Consider the following 16,848-nt stretch of genomic DNA (forward strand, 5'->3'; position numbering starts at 1 on the left):
CTTTGCTCTAAAAGGGCCAGTTCATTCCTAATTGTGATGTTCAGGCTGGCCCTATGGGAACCACTCCGATGACAGGTAATTCAGAGCATCACACACTGCTTGAAACTCTGGCCCCTGACTGAATTTTCCACTGAGGAACACACATAGCTACGTTCACTTTAAAGAAGGAGCTCCCAGAACTGGATACTGTAATGTTCTATGTGTGTTTTTTCTCATACCTACTAAATTCCACTGTTTCCCCTACTTCTTTTTCTTATTCACACTTCAATATACTGTCCATAAACTTAGTACTTCCAAGTTTGCATTTATCAATTAACTTTCAATTTCCCTTTTTAAATTGTCTTTTGAGCCCAATCCAAAAATATTAGTGTAGTTTACTTTTAAAAAAAGACTATTTACTTCAGCAGTGGTTGTAATAATATGATTTTAGCTTTCTAGATGTTAACACTCTGATGACTTTTCCCATTCAATCATAAAACCTATTCTCCTTAATCAGTATGTTCAAGTAATTCTCAATTCTACTTTTACAACCATATTAACATGAGAATTCATGTACGATATTCTCCAATTTACATAGAAGTTTAAACAAACAGAAGAATGCAATGGGTTAATTATTTACAGGGGCAGCATAGCATTGTGGTTAAGAGCCAGACTGCCTGTGTTCAAATCCTATACCTCTGTGATTCTGGGTTTAAACATATGCCTCAGTTTCCTCTGTTGTAAAATGGAGTTAATAATAGGAGTTATAGAATTGTTAGGAGGATTGAATTATTTAATGTATATAAAGCACTCAAGAACTCCTTAACACACAATAAGCTTTCAAGAACTGATATGAATTATAATCATCATCTTCACCACCATTACCAGTACCAAGTTCAATAGAACCCCGTAAGTGTACAACCCACTGTGTCTGAGGCTCTTTCCAAAGAGTTGCAAGACAACCAACTGAAGGCAGGGGCCAAACAAATTACTATTCAGGGCATTGTACGGTGGCACAATCCAATTGAGCAAATTCTGCCTTCCGAAGCCCAGCCATGCCAAGAATGGCACAGTGATGCCCCTGAGTAAAAGGCTCAGATGGAGCATCAATGCTTTCAGTGATAGCAAAGGATAAAACCGGGGTTCCTCCTTGCTAAGGAATCAGATCCTACATCTGATACAACCCCCAGCAATAATGAAGTCTGAAGGAAAAATGACCAACTTTTCAGAGATGCTCTGACTACACAAACTATAAATTTCCCTCTGAAATAGAAAGTCTCTTTCGAGCAGTTTGAGGGAGGTAATGGGAGGAATAGAGGACTCGAGTTAAAGATGGCTGTCTTGAGACTTCTGAGTTGTGTTTCCAATCTGATACCCACTCCAGATTCAATGGGAAGGTCAAGGAGAGCTAAACTCCCGACATAATATTGAGCACGCAAGGTCATGATGCTGCAAGAACCAAAGGACAGTGAGTGAGGCATATGCCATCTCTGAGAGCATGACTACAGTACAACTAAGTCTGGATTGAAATACAATGAATGGCAAATTCAGGCTTCAATCTAAAAAACATAATACATAGTGAGAGAAGAATATTAAATATTTTAACAGCCTATGAGACATCAGCAGCAAGCAATCAGAATAGTCTCTGGATATATAACCCCTTATACCCATATCTGCATATAACCTTAGAAAAAAAATCTAGAGCCACAAATAAGAAAATGAGGTCTCTCTCCAGCTCAGAGCACAATCCCCTTTATTGGGCTCTACTTTTGAGGTGGTTATTAGAGCCATTTCTCTTTCCTGGACCTATATCCAGGAAAATTCATTTTCTTATTTCTAAATTTTCTAAAAAGTAGCTGTCTAAAGCAAAAATAATAGCAATATATTGGGTATTTCGTGTATATGTTACAAGTAAAATGTGTGATAATGACAAAGGACAGGGAGGAGGAATTAGGAATAAACTGTTGTAAGGTTCTTACACTACACATAAAGTGGTAAAATATTTAAATTATACCTTAATAAGAAAACAAATATTAATTCCAATTCTTGGGGGATTTAAAATATTTGTAGAAGTAAAAGGTTTGACAATAGAAACACAGAAGTAAAAAGGTGGATATATGAAATTAAAATGTTACAAAGTCTTTGCATTGTTCAAGAAGTGATAAAATTTAGAATTGACTTTAAAAAGTTAACAATTAATATTATAATCTCTAGGTTAACCACCTAAAAGTACATATTACTAAAAAGTTAATTAAAAAATACACTAATGCAAATATTTGATTAATTCAAAAGAAAGGAAATAATGGAACAAAAAAAAGACAAAATGGGTATAGAAAATACAGTAAACTGCCTTAAAAGCATTTATATCAGTAACTACATTAAATATAAATGCACTGAATACTCGCCTTAAAATATAAATATTGTCATATTAGGTAAAAGTAAAGAAGATCCAAATATATTTATTCATAAGTAACCTGCTTTAAATTGTATAAAGCTGGATAGAAAAAACTCTAGCATGCAATCTGTAACCGAAAGTAATATGGTACATTTTTATTAATATCTGAATAAACTTTAAGGCAAGAAGTATTACTAAAAATAAAGTATTTCATATTAACAAGGTTATTTTAATAGGAAGAGAAAACAACCCTAACTAATATAACTTCAGGCTATATACAAAAATAGAAAAATCTGTAATCATATTTAAAGATTTTAATAGGTTTCCCTAACCCTACCTAACTATATATATATATATATATGTATATATATATATATATATATATACACACACACACACACACACACACACACACTGAGTGGCCACATTGTTATGACCACCTGACGTTTGTAGGCAAATTAGCTATAATTTTGCGCTGAAGTTGCTAGAGGGCCAGACCATTATAAATAGGGAAGCAGGTTGTTTATCACAACAGTAGAAGTGATTTTTTTCTGAAGATATGGGTAAACAACGCGATTTAACAGCCTTTGAACGTGGAATGCATATACGTGTATGCATTTTTTTTCTAATTTTATGGAGTATTTACCAAAAATGGACTACATACTGCGCCAATAAAAAAAAGCAACACAAATTTCAAATTTTAAAGGATTAAACTGACAAGAGTATATTCTCTGACCACAGGGATGCTAAACTAGAAATAAATAAAAGAAAAATAACTGGAAAGATACTTGAAACAAATTAGAAAATGTGTTGAGCATAGTTATAATGAAAATACAACATATTAAATCTGTGGATGGCAACTAAAGCAGTTTTTAAGAAAACCTAACTTTAAATGTACATATTAGAAAAGATCTGACAGAAGAAGAAAACCTGAAAGGTTCATTATACTAGTATATTAGAGAAATTCAATCAATTATTTAATTTCTTTCCACAAAGAAAACTCCAGTTCCAGATCAACTGCAAAAGGAGAAATAATACCAAACCTACATGATTAGACAATAGAAAAAGAGGCAAACATTACTCAAATCATGCGATGAGATAAGCATAGCCTCGACAGTAAAATCTGAAGAAGACATTAGAAGAAAGGAAAATGACAAGCCAATATCTTTCATGGGCAAAGTGTAGAAACCATAATCAAGATATTTGAATTCAAATCCCTTAATATATAAGAAGAATAACATTTCATAACTAGGTCAGATTTATTACAAGAATACAAAGCTAATTTAACATTTGAAAATCAACCAATGTATTCCACTCAGTAACAAAAAAACACACCATATGGTTATTTCAATAAGTGCAGAGAAAGCATATAATAAAACTTATAATCTGTTCCATCCCCCAAACAAACTAGGAATACAAAAAAGATTCCTTAATCTATGTTGATAGAAGTTAGAGCTAAAGGACTAGATAAGGCATCCCTGAAACAGATTCACAGAAAGAAGAACACAATAAATGATAAAGAAAGCTCTACAACTTTACAAAAATCAATGGGAAAGAAGGAAAAATGTGCTAAACAAATGGTACTTTGAAAAATATGGCCCATCGGAACAACCCCCAACTTAGAACTTCACTTTACATCATATACCAACATGAATGACTAAGGGATTAAAATCTTTTGTATTGATTTAGTAATATTTCTTCTATTAAAGGTTTAACCTACTTTTTTCTAATACCTTGTGAAAGTGAAGAAAAGCTACAGTTCTTCCATTTCAATATCTTACAGTTTCTCTTATTACAAATCTAAAAGCATCTCATAGCAAATTCAGTCACTCAATTTATGAATGTTGTCAAAATAAACTGAAAACAGGGTATAACAAATAGCAAAAAAAAAGTAGTCATTCATTTATTTGACAAATATTTATTTATTTCCACCATGAGGCAAGCACTTCTAGATGTGGGGTATACACCCCATGAAAGAAATGAATGGAAATGTCTGCTGTCATGGAGACAGACAAGTATAACAGGTCAAACAGCAATAGTAGTGTGTGTGGGCGGGGGGGGGGGGGGGCATTCCCATAGAAAGAGGATGGGATGGCTGGAGAGTGGAGGGAGTTACAGGCTAAATTCATGTGATCAGAAAGGCCTCTGAGAAGGGCCATTCGAGCAAAGATGTGAGGGAAGTGTGGTAGCAAATGCTGGGGACATATGGAGGACAGGCATTCGAAACAGAGGAGACAGCGTATGCAAAAGCCCTGAAGCAGGGGCACAGCTGGTGTTTAAGAAGATCCGAGGCAGCCAGAGTTGACAAGAGAGAAAAGGGCAGTGAGAGGCCAGAGAGGCAGCATGGGGTTCGATTACCATGGATCGGGTAGCCACTGGAAGGGGTCTGGTTTGCACGCTAAGTGAGATGGAAACTAGAGGGTGGGGCAATAGAGAGACCAGTCCAAAGGCTGAGCCCTGGACCCTGATAACATTTAGAGGTGAGGGAGATATTAACCATCAAGCAAGGGAGGCTAAAAGAAACTGACCAGTCCAATAGGAGGAAGCATTTCTATTCCTTTGGATCTGCAAAGAATTATTACTAAAAAAGACATTTGATAAATATCAACTTTCCACAATTTAATTCTCACATTTCAAAAATTCCTGAATACAGAACAGGCAGGCCGAAAGGCAGGCAAGCACGTATTCTTTGGAGATATCCCAGAGTCTTCCATGTTGCCTGAGAAAGGTACGCCAGAACCTCTGCAAAGTGTAACAGTCCCCCTGACTTATGAAACATTTATTGTAAATCTAACGTAGGAAAGTCACAAGCTATGTGGCATGGATGGGATGGATACAGAAAACATGAATGAATGGTCCCTGTTCTAAGGACTTTATACAGTCTAGCAAGGAAGCTCAAGCATCAGAAAAAATGAGATGACGTTAATGTAGATAAAATCATGGCAGTTTCAGAAACACATTTGGGGGTCAAATACTTATAGTTTGAAAAGAATTCCATTATAATCAATGCCATAACTAAAAACCAAAACTGTAATTGAAGTAATTTAAAGACTCCGTTGATAACCAGCAAGATAAATATTCTCCTGCGCCAATACTGAATGACAAGTACTCTCTGGTCTTCTCTCCCATCTTAGCTAAAAATCTCTTGACAAGGACACCCCTCTTGTGAAAATGACTCAGGCTGTGCCACTGAAGACTGAAATAGCATGACTTCATTTCCACGGCTGGAGTGCCAAAGGAGAGCTATTGCTCCCTTGATCTTTCCTCCCTGGTGAATGCTCAGGAGCTGTTGCCAGGACCTATCCATTGGCTCCGTGCTGTAATGGGTTTACTACTATTGCCACGCTGCCTGAGATGGGCCCGCTGACAGCTCTACCAGGATAGCCTCTCCTGTACAATAGGAGCCCCCCACTCCAGCCACAAAGGCAGGACTCGTGTTCAACATTATGTTATTTGTGTAAAGTTTTAAAACATGTAAAACTATGGTATGTATAATTTACAGGTACAAAAACTTGCAGGAGAAGAATGAAAATACGATGAGAATCATAACCCTCCAATTTAGATTTGTTTTCCTCCTGGTAAGGAGAGAAGGGAGAGAAAACAAAGAGGGGGTTCTCGGGGAACTCTAATTATATCTGTCCTAGATGGCTTCTTAAAAATAAATCTGGATTAAATATGGAAAAATGTTAAAATTTGGCCAAGTTAAATGGTGGGTTTGTGGGTGTTTGTTATATCGTGATACATTTTCCTACATTTTTTAATGTGTCATAAGTTTAAAAACTAGGAAATGTAAAGGGCACTAATATCTCCACTAACAGTGGCCCAGCCCACCCCTGAGCAGACTTAACAAGAGCTCAAAGGGAAGAGAAACTTAATCACATCTCAGAAACTCTCTTTAGCATAAGGCTCTTTTTCAGAAACAAGACTCTCTCTCCTCTGGAGTGGATGTTGGGAAAGAGTAGCAGGAAAGGGAGAAGGGGAGTGGATGTTGGGAAAGAAGAATAAAATAGGGGGAGAGGAGGGTAATATTTCTATGGTAATTAGAAATATAATAACACACAAACACACGGGTAAGAATCTCCCTCAAGCAAGAAGAAACAAGATATATTGGGGTGGAGTGGAGGTGGTCTTATGAAGCTCGTAGCTCCTACCTGCCCCCAACTTCACCATTAGACTAGATAATTGCAAGAAAAAGACACCTGGCTCCATTACTGTCTGAGTCTCAGGGCTAGGAAGACTCCTGGACCTTTTTATTATCAAGAAATTCCATTATTTAAAAAAAATCTGGTTCCTTGAGAATCATTAAAATGGAATTTAAGCTTATTTTTACTACGTTATCTCTAATTCCTGTAATCCATCCCTAATGATGGTAAGAATGGGAAAATAGAAAATGGACTTTATTTTCTCATTTTAAACCTGACCTTTAAAAAATGTTCTAGCATTTATTGTAACACCCAGAAATCAAGGTAAAAATTGAATCAATATTTTGATCATGTGTATAAGTTACGTGTTCTAATTTCTGGCCATGTAGGATTTTGTTACATGCCTGAAATGTCCTTTAAAAATGACAACAATGGCAAAATACATAACCACAGCAATAATAAACTCCATGCCTTAATGTCAAGGCTCTGAAAACTGTGTCAGTTTTTAGTGTGTTCATTAATACCTAGCTTTTCTAAAACGTGCAAGTCAACATACCGAGAAAACTATCTTCATAAAGCTTTTAGAAAACAAATCTGAAAATTTTTCAGACTAATCCTTTTTTAATGGATAATTCCAGATAACTGAGGAACATGATGGCAAATGCTATCAAATGAAGGATTAACAAATGGAGATAAATTTAACCAGGAATAGATTTACCCTCAAGACAGCACTGGTGCAATGAAAACAAGCAAAGTGCCAGTATTACAAATAAAGGAATGGCAGGATGTAACATCTTATGTGCAGTCACGTATCCTATAGAAAGGCAATGAAGCCTGTATGATTTATATATCAACTGCATTACATTCCCTGGTACCATTTAGTCTCAACCGCCACAAGCCATCCTGAGAGCATCAACAGAAAAAAATACTTCAACCCATCAAAGCTCCAGGCCAACCAGCAACTAAGAACCGTGTGGGATTTCCCTTCCATGTCATACTAACCTGGTAGAGTAATCTGATTGAAAGTCAAGTTATATCACCCTCATTTCTACTGTTCTACTTTTTAAATACATTCCAGGTAGCCAAAGAGTGTGTCTAAAGTTCTATGTGCCAGTATACTTGGAACACATTAATTCCATTAGCAGGCTATTTCAGGAAATAGTGAGCATATTTCCTGGAAACAAATTCATGTGGTTAAAAAAAACAGCCTAAATTTTTTTGAAAAAAAAAAAAAGCATGAGTTGAAAAACTTAAAACAAAGATGATTTTAAATGCAATTAGAACTCCTTCCCAATACATATCAAAGGTGTCTGTCACAACTGCTTCTTGACTGAGAAGTTGGTGTTTTTGGATTTGGGTCTTTAAACCGAAAAGCCTATCTTGAGATGGCACTGTAAGGAGTCTCTTTGCCTCTTAATCAGAGGCAACTGCTAAATGAAGTGTATCTATTTTCTCTGCTACATTACTATTGGCAACCAGGTCCCCAGTAAGTGCCCAGAAATGTTTCCATGGTTACAAAAAGCATTCAGCATCCCTCTTGTTTTAGGCCAATTTAGTTGAAAATCTATTGTGGAGGAAAAATATGGCACATTAAGGAACATAAAATCAAGACACAGCGTTATGAAAAGAATTCAAGGTTAAATGGGAAAAGCAGGCTTGACAAGGCTTTTTTAAACGTGCATATAAATCACTGATTAAAATGCTGCCTTTTCCTAGCATATCTCCAAATACATCCCTGTAGAGACTGCAAAGCAGCCCATGTGCTGTGTCTGACATGATCCCATGGTATAAAGGGGAAAATAAGCACGTGAAAACGGTTAACAAGCAGGTAAAATAAAAATTAAAAACACAAGCTTCTGAACATTCGTAGGACTGAGAGTCCAGTCCCTTATCCTACTGTCATAAAGTCCTGGGGTGTTTAAATATCTTGAGGAAAGAAAGGAATTGGGGGCTTTTGTCATTTTTGCTATAGGCATTGGGAGTGAATTAGTGGGCTCTATCACATCAGGGACAGAGGCAACCTAGTAAGGCTCCTCCATCTATAAAGTCACAACTGAATGGGGACACCGGACTGTCTCATTCTAGGTCCCTGCCTCATTACCAACTGCCACTGCCACCAAAGAACAAGGGCATCAAACACATTTTTGCATCTTCTGGAACATATTAAGCAAATGATGTAAGCTTTTCAACAACCTGAAGGACGGGCCCATGGCTTATCCTTGTATAAATACTGTCCATTCCCAGTACTTTGTACATGGTAGGCTATTGATTCCATTAGACTAACGGAGAAGGGCTATCATATAAGACCTCTCCTTACAGAGAAACATTTCTCTCATATTTACCTACACATACATACCATCCTTTATCATTTTCTATTGTTCTTATTTTCACTATGAAATGGAGAGGAGTGGTGGGATTTTAAATCATAATGCTAGGAAGGACTAACTGGAAGACTTTCTTTTCCAGGAAAATAGAATAGATGTTCTTTTCTCTCTTACTCCCCCAGCTCACAACCAGAAAACCCTAAAACAAAGAAGAGAAGACCCAACAGTGCAGAGGAGAAGGCAGACTGGCGGGGGACCAGGGGACTCAAGGAAAACATGGTGGTGAGTGGCCTGGTTCTTTGCCTCCTAGAGCCTAGACTCGAAGCTGAAGAAGCTGGCAACCCTGCAATGCCAATTGGCACAGACAAAGAAAGGCCTCAAGAAAAGTCTGCTCTCTCTATGCAAAGGACCAGGGAAAGGGCAGCCTAGCTAAACAGAAAACTTTGGGACAATGAAATTCTACTCCAGCCAAACGGCACAGAAAACACTGTGTTCTCTATCCCAATCCAGGCCAGCAGAGGCCAAGTGAAGAGCCTAGACTTGCATCCTCACCAGCCTGTAAGAAGGCATCTTAACACCTCCACCAGGGAATGCAGAGAAGGCTGTGTAGGGATCCAGGTCTTTCTCCTTTGATGGCCAGGAATCAGCATCTGGAATGAGCATCTGCACCCTCCACAGTGTCAGAGGAGACCACATGGAGAGCCTGGACCCACGTCCACCTCTGCCCCTCCCAACTTGGGTGTTGTCAGAAGAGGACTGGTGGAGAGTCCAGATCTTCACCATCGTGCAGCAGCAATAATGCTGCCCTCAGCTCGATGTTAGTGGAGTGCCGGGAGCCAGTCCATCCTTGCTGTTTCAAGGGACCTGGCATATATGGCATACTGTTCTTAATATGTTTGCTCACCTTCTTGGCGCTGTGTTTTAACCAAGGTCACCTCTCCGAGAAAGGTTGTTTCCCCAGGTAGGGATTTTCCCCTGAAGTTAGGGAGGGAATAAAACCTCTCAACTAAGTGCCAGGCGGGTAATTAATCACTTTAACTACGAACAATCATGCTTAAGCTACATAATCTTTACTCCCTGGAATGGAGATAAGAAACACCCTAACCTTTGTAATAGAGATTGATAGGATTGAATCAACTGGTATAAATACAGATGTAACAAGACAGCAAGACACAGAACTTAGATGAAGATCCTAGAGACAGAACTCAGAAGACAGAACCAAGAGAGACAGAACCTAGGCACAGAACCTACACAGAACGTTCTCTAGAGACAGAAGAACTTCGCTGGAGAGAACATGGCAAAAGATCCAGGACAGAAACTGGCCTCAGAACCTAGAGACAGAACCTAGCGAGAGAACATGGCTGAAGAACCCGGATACAGAACCTGGCTAGAACCTGGCTAGAGAACCTCGCTATGATGATCATCTGAATGCTGTCTCTGTGTCATTCCTTCTTCGCCGACTCCGTCCACACCTTTGGGGACCCCTGGACCTGCTGGGGCTGGACCCCAGCAGTGGAGACCATGTGGGGAGACAGAACTCCCATCCCAATCATGCATTGATGAGAAGCGCCTCTTCAAATGTTAAGGAAGCGAAGAGGGAAGCCTGGACTTCTACCTCCACCTACCAGTAATAAGTCCACCACCCTGCCAGTGCCCTGTCAAAGACTCTCTTTTTGAAATGCCTTTTGGGGGGGGAAATACATCAAAATAATGACAAGAATTTCTCCTTATATATTCACATTGATTTACACACTGCTTCTTCTTTCAAGCTACTATAATAGCTCCCTAACATTTATTCTTTCCTCCGATTTAGCCTCCAAACTGATGCCTGAGTTATCCTTCTAAAACAGACCTCTCTGTTGGTGTCACTCTTGATTAAGATCTTTTTGAGACTGGCAACTTAAACAGAGTAAAACCTAAATCCTTAACACGAAAAGCAAAGACATTCCCAATTGCAGCCTAAACTCTAGCCTCATGATCCATCCCTGAAAATACCTGGCTTGTCCACATGTGTGTCCATGCCCTTTCCTCCACCGGAATGCCTTCTCCTTCCGTCCACCAGTTAAATTCCGACTGTGCCCAGAAGTTTCAGTCTTACATCATCTGCTCTGTGGAACTTTCTTGGATTACCTCTGGCAAAATCACCCCCAAAGCTCTCATGTATGTAATTGTTGTAACTCTACACAACTTTGTTATACAACTTGCAACACCTATTTCTTAGTCATTACAGAACTTAGTCTGTTACTTAAGGGAAAACCAAGATAATCATCTACACAGATAGACCCCACAGAAAAAAGAAAAAAGAAGACAAAAATTACCAATACCAGAAAATAAAGAGGGAAATCACTATAAACCCTATAAGCATTAAAAAGATAACCAGAAAATACTATGTCCATATATTTAAAAACATAGATGCAAAGAAAAAATCCTTAAAAAACACAAGTTGGCACAAATGACTCCAGAAGATAGATAGCTTGAACAGTCCTATATTTACTAAAGAAATTGAATTTTTTTTCTTTGTTTTATTGAATTTGTTGGGGTGATATTGGTTAATGAAAGTATTAGCACTCAGGTGTACAATTCTAGAGAGGACAGCTGGCACAATCCCAGGGAGAGGGCCAGGAGTCTTGCTGGAGACAAAGGCACCTCAAGAATCTCACCCAGCCGAAACTGGTTTGGCTCAGTGGATAGAGCGTCGGCCTGTGGACTGAAGGGTCCCAGGTTCGATTCCGGTCAAGGGCATGTACCTGGGTTGCGGGCACATCCCCAGTGGGAGATGTGCAGGAGGCAGCTGATCGATGTTTCTCACTCATCGATGTTTCTGACTATCTCTCTCCCTTCCTCTCTGTAAAAAATCAATAAAATATATTTTTTTAAAAAAAGAATCTCACCCAGTTCTTTGCCCTCTCCAGGAGAGCCCTGATCTGTGGCAGCTGCCTCTGAGGCCTTGGTATTCTTCCTAACCCCTTCTTTTCCAAGTCCTGAGCAGTGGGGTTGGTGATGGTGGCTCTTGTCCACAGGCTCTGGGTCTCCAGGGGTGTTCAGAGCTGCCCAGAGCCCATGTTTTGGCCAGACCCAGCTTGCGGGATGAGGTTTTGCCCCAGCCTGGTGCAGGTTTACAAGTTTTAAAGGTACAGTGCCCTGGTCTCCCTGGGAAATTGTGCCTCACTCCCACTTCCTATCCCCAAAAGCACAAGATGGGTTCAGGCTGCCTCCAGAGTTGGGTCTGGGGAGAGATCTCAGGCATCCTGGGAGGGGGATGTAAAGGCTAAAATAAAATAAACAAAAGTTTGTCAAGTTGAAAGTAAAATAAACTAAATTGAATTTATATTTCAAAATCTTCCCACAAAATAAAATTCCAAGGTCAGTTGGCTTCACTGGAAAATTTCTAGCAAACATTTAATAAATAAATAATATTAATTTAACACAAATGTGTCTCAACTATAGAAAAAGAGAAACATTTCACAGCTCATTTTATAAGGCCAGCATTACCCAGACACGAAAACCAGAGAGAGAGATTGCAAGAAAACAAAACTACAGACTAATACTTCTAATGAAAAGATATATTTTTAAAATCCTCAACACAATATTAGGAAATAATTTCAACAAGCTAAACAATAAAAATCATATTATCTGCTCAAGAGATACAAAATAGCAATGGACAGCCTGGCCAGCGTTGCCCAGTGGTTGAGCACCAACCTATGAACCAGGAGGTCACAGTTGGATTCCCAATCAGGGCCTCTGGGGTTGCGGGCTGGGTCCCCATTGTAGGGCATTCAGGATGCAGGCAATCAATGATTCTCATCATTGGTGTTTCTATCTCTCTCTCTCCCTCTCCCTTCCTCTCTGAAATCAATAAAAATATTTTTAAAAAGATAAAGCTAAGAGGAATCATGAAAATAGATAAAGAGATTATTAAATATTCCAGAAAAGTCTGCTCCTCCTAATAAAAGAACTAATTACTTCATCATTATATTACATAAAAGATCCAATAGTCTGTGTGAGCTATGTACACATCATACGTACGCACTCAACATCTTTCTCTGCATGGCATGTACCCCTCTGTCCCTAATCAGGTGGAATGTCCTTACTTCAGGCTTAGAGTATTAGAAGTATGAAAAATCTATGCCAGCACATACTATAGCTGCCTTTACCGAGTTAATTACAGTCTCACCATATTCATTTTACATTTATTGAAAGCCCATTATATGCTCCGTTCTGACAGGATAAAGCTTTATAGGCAGTTTTTCTTAAATATATCCTTTCCATTCAAGGCTAAAAGAAAATCAAGCTATTCTTATTTCAAAGATTTTCTATCTACTGTCATCTCACATCACGTCTCAGTGAAATACTGTGAGAAGTGTTCTTGGAGTGTTATCAACTAAAATTTTTTGCAACAAGTATGGCTTTCTGAACAGGATTTCACACTGAATAATATAGTAACATCTAGAGATTCCTAACCTAGTGAAAAAAAAGAGAACAATTTAAAAGATATTTTAAAAAGCATGACATGCACAAGGGGCTTCTCAGACAGAACCCACAGACTCGTTTTCAACATTCTACTTGCTTGGAGCTCTTGCTTTGGAATTGAGTCCCACAAGTATGGATATCCCAAAATTGTATACATTGAAAATATTCCTAAGGATTACATCTCTCAATAAAAAAGCCAGCATGTGGAAAGGTAGAAGAGGGAGCAGAATAAAAGTCATATGACAACTAAAACAAGTCAAAATAAAATGAGCAGAATTGTCCTTTGGAAGAACCCAGAGAAAATGACTACTGGCTAGCTTACCTTGCTTTTTTCCATAAACATTTTCTAAAATACCAGAGAGGTGGCTCTCAAAGTCATGTTGAAGGCCGCTCCTTTGCTGTTCAAGGTGATGTTCTTCCTCAGCAATAGAAGAAAGCACATGTGGTGGCTTTTGGTCATCACAGGTCTGATTGGGCCACTGGGATACTATGGAACATGAGTCCTTTGCAGGTTGGTTAAGTCTAGGGTTTGAGCTTTGGGCAGAGTCCTGCAAATCACTACTGCAACAAGAAAAATGATCCACTTCAAGAAACAAGGAATGTGTGTCCTCTTGACTCCCGTCATTGATTTGTTCTTCAACTTCAAAGTACGTTTCCTGAATCTGAGTATCATCTAAGTCCTGGTCTAGCTTGTCATTCAACTTAGAGTCTTGTTTGCTTAAGTTAACCAACGAGGCAGATAACACATCCCCTGCTTGCTGGAGGGCTTCATACACCCGAGATATCCAGGAAGAGAGAGGCTGGAACAGGTTCTGAGTATCCTGAGACGCCATGGCCAACACCATGGCCAGTGATCTGATGTCTAAAAGTCCACTTGTTCAGTTCCTTCAGCACTGTGGAGTTAACATGAACTACAGAATAAGCAGGATGAGAAATTAAATTGGAAGTCTCTTAATGGCTGTGAATATTTCATGCTCAAAACTTCTCAGCTGAAACAGAGGAAAGAAACACTTACACCCGTTAAAGTTACAGCCTCAGCCCCATCACCAAATGCCTACAATCAATGTCAAACAGCAGTTGGGGACAAAAAAAGATCATCATTGAAATCTTAAGACAGTTAAATAAAAATGACTATGAAAGATTAAATGTGAATTATTTCTATGTGAATTCACCTCCATGGGCATGTATAAGACTTCCATTACCAGTAATGGGCTCTATTCATGTGGACTGACAGAAGTCTAGCCCCACAGACTATACCCAACGGTGTGAAAAAAGTAAACGAATCTTCATTAAAAGGCAGTTGGATATGACATTTTCAAATACAAGAAAGGCTGGATGCTTCATCCACACACATACAAATCCCAGAGAGCAGCTAATAAGCATATCTGCTTCATGACACAAAGATTTATCCTTTCAAAGGAAATGTATTGCCTGGAATTAAAAAGTTTTAACAAACCTAAAAGTAGGACTGTATATTTTTATGCAAGTTCTGGAAATTATATCTATTCTTGGGGAGCAAGCAATCACTGAAAAAATAAAGATGGCAAGTTTATTATGCAGCTTACTGGAGACACTAGTATTTATAGACCTTTGTCTATATTCCAACCTCTCCAAGATACTCCTCCACAGCCCCTGAGACTCCTCAGAGACACTGCTTCCCATCAGATGCACAGCCTGAAGGAGGCAGCTAGAGGACATCAACAGAGCAACAGGGAGCAAGGAAGACTGGAGAACTAAATGTCGTATTTTATATGTATACATGCATTCAAACATATACATGCTACACATACCTATACATAATACACATACATATGTGTGTATGTGTATAGCCTTTAACTGCTCATCAACAGCTCAGGATGAGTGTTATAAAAGACTGCAAAGCCTAAATTCACTGCTTGTACTTAATTACCCCATCTCTTTTATTGCAATAGCTTCCTTCTGACCAAATCTACCAGCAATCCCGTAAGTTTCAGCCCTCTTGATCCCAGGCTACTGCATTTAATATGACTGCCTATATTCTCCTAAAAATTTCTCTTTAGCTTTTGTGAAAATCATGCATGTATTCCTTGATTTGTTCAATAAACAAATATTGATTAAATGACTATTAAGTGCTGGGCACAATGCCAGGTATAAGGTAACCCTGAGGTCTCTGTCCCCATGGAGCCTGAATTCCAGTTAAAGGAAAGCTGAGCTCTCTGCACTTTCCCCGTATGCTGAATAATTCATGGGTCTGTCTTTCAGGTTCTTCCTCATCTCCCCACCAGCTGCGTATATGTAACCACTCATTTTCCTCTTTCCCTGAGAGAGTTGATCCATCCATAAGTCTCAATGAACACTTTTTTTAAAACTCCAAAATACACATCTCCAGCCCTTAGCTCCTCCCTCTTTTCAGGCTTGAATCTCTGGTTATCTAAGTCAGTGGCTCTCAAACTTCGCTATGTCAGTAGCAACAGGTGAGGAAACACACACACACACACACACACACACACACACACACACAGAGGCCCTGGACCTTTGTATTTCTTTTGTCCCTCTGACACCACCAAAGTTTCAGAAAAGATCTACACATAGGTATCTTACCAAACTCTCAAATTCAGCTCATCAAAACCTAGCACAGCGTATGTTTGCAACCACAACTGTTCAACACTCTATACTCACAACATTCTAGTGACTGAATTTCTCTCTTAGACACTTCCCCATTTCACTTCAAGTTCTGCTAGTTTGGGGTCTGTGAAAACTGTCTTCCATTATGTTTTCTATAATGATCGCCATTCCCTGTGTGGTTTCCATCTCTAGCCTTCCCCAGCCCCTAGGTTTGCTCAACATAACCTGACCTGGTATCAGGCTTATTGACCATCTCTTCCCCTAGAATGAAAGTTTCATAGGAGGGAGGAATAGTAAATTCTCAATAAATGAATTAAGAAATCCTACTTAAAATTGTGCCTAGGGCAGTATTTAACATATAGTATGCACTCAAATTTGTGAAATTGATGAATAAAACCAACATAGAATTGTTGAAAACACCTTCATGCTCCCACACAGATCCCCTGCTTGGTAACACTCAAGAGTTCTTTCAGCATTTGTTCCAGCCCATTTCACCACCCACAGTTTTTTAGTTTGTTTTTTCTCCACAAATATTTTGCTTAAGTTAATATGCTTCAGGGCATCCCAGACCCAGAATGTTCTCTGAAATCATTGGCTTTAGCTTCTACCACTGTCCTTTAGGTACTTAAAACTTTTAAAGACAGAAATGATATATATTCTTTAATAATCCAATAATCCTTTTTATTGTTTTATCACACAGAAAGAAAAATACTTTGTTTTCAAAATCTTTGAATTTAAGCCAGCATATTCTTCTCCAGTCTTTAAAATAGGAGCATCCATGCTCTCAGTCTCATATCTCCATGTTTCTATAATCTGTCTATTAAATCCTCATGACAATTTAAAAATATATTGCATCACTTCCCTAGTTTAAAGAATTGTGGTTCCCTGTTTCTTATACTGCAACATTTGAGCACTGGCATATATCTATGCTTGT

At 38.7% G+C, this 16,848-nt stretch overlaps 1 protein-coding gene across 1 annotated transcript in view; it reads right to left on the reverse strand.

The window, feature by feature from the left end:
* SYT16 (synaptotagmin 16) overlaps positions 1-14,289 on the reverse strand; it is an 82,546-nt gene extending 68,257 nt beyond the window's left edge. The window contains exon 1 of the mRNA XM_059694152.1: positions 13,633-14,289. Within this exon, the coding sequence (XP_059550135.1) occupies positions 13,633-14,155 (523 nt within the window). The 5' untranslated portion in view covers positions 14,156-14,289. The remainder of the gene's footprint in view (positions 1-13,632) is intronic.
* Between the last annotated feature and the right edge of the window lie 2,559 nt (positions 14,290-16,848).

This window comes from Myotis daubentonii, chromosome 1 (genome assembly GCF_963259705.1).
Source record: "Myotis daubentonii chromosome 1, mMyoDau2.1, whole genome shotgun sequence".
NCBI classification, from domain to species: Eukaryota; Metazoa; Chordata; class Mammalia; order Chiroptera; family Vespertilionidae; genus Myotis; species Myotis daubentonii.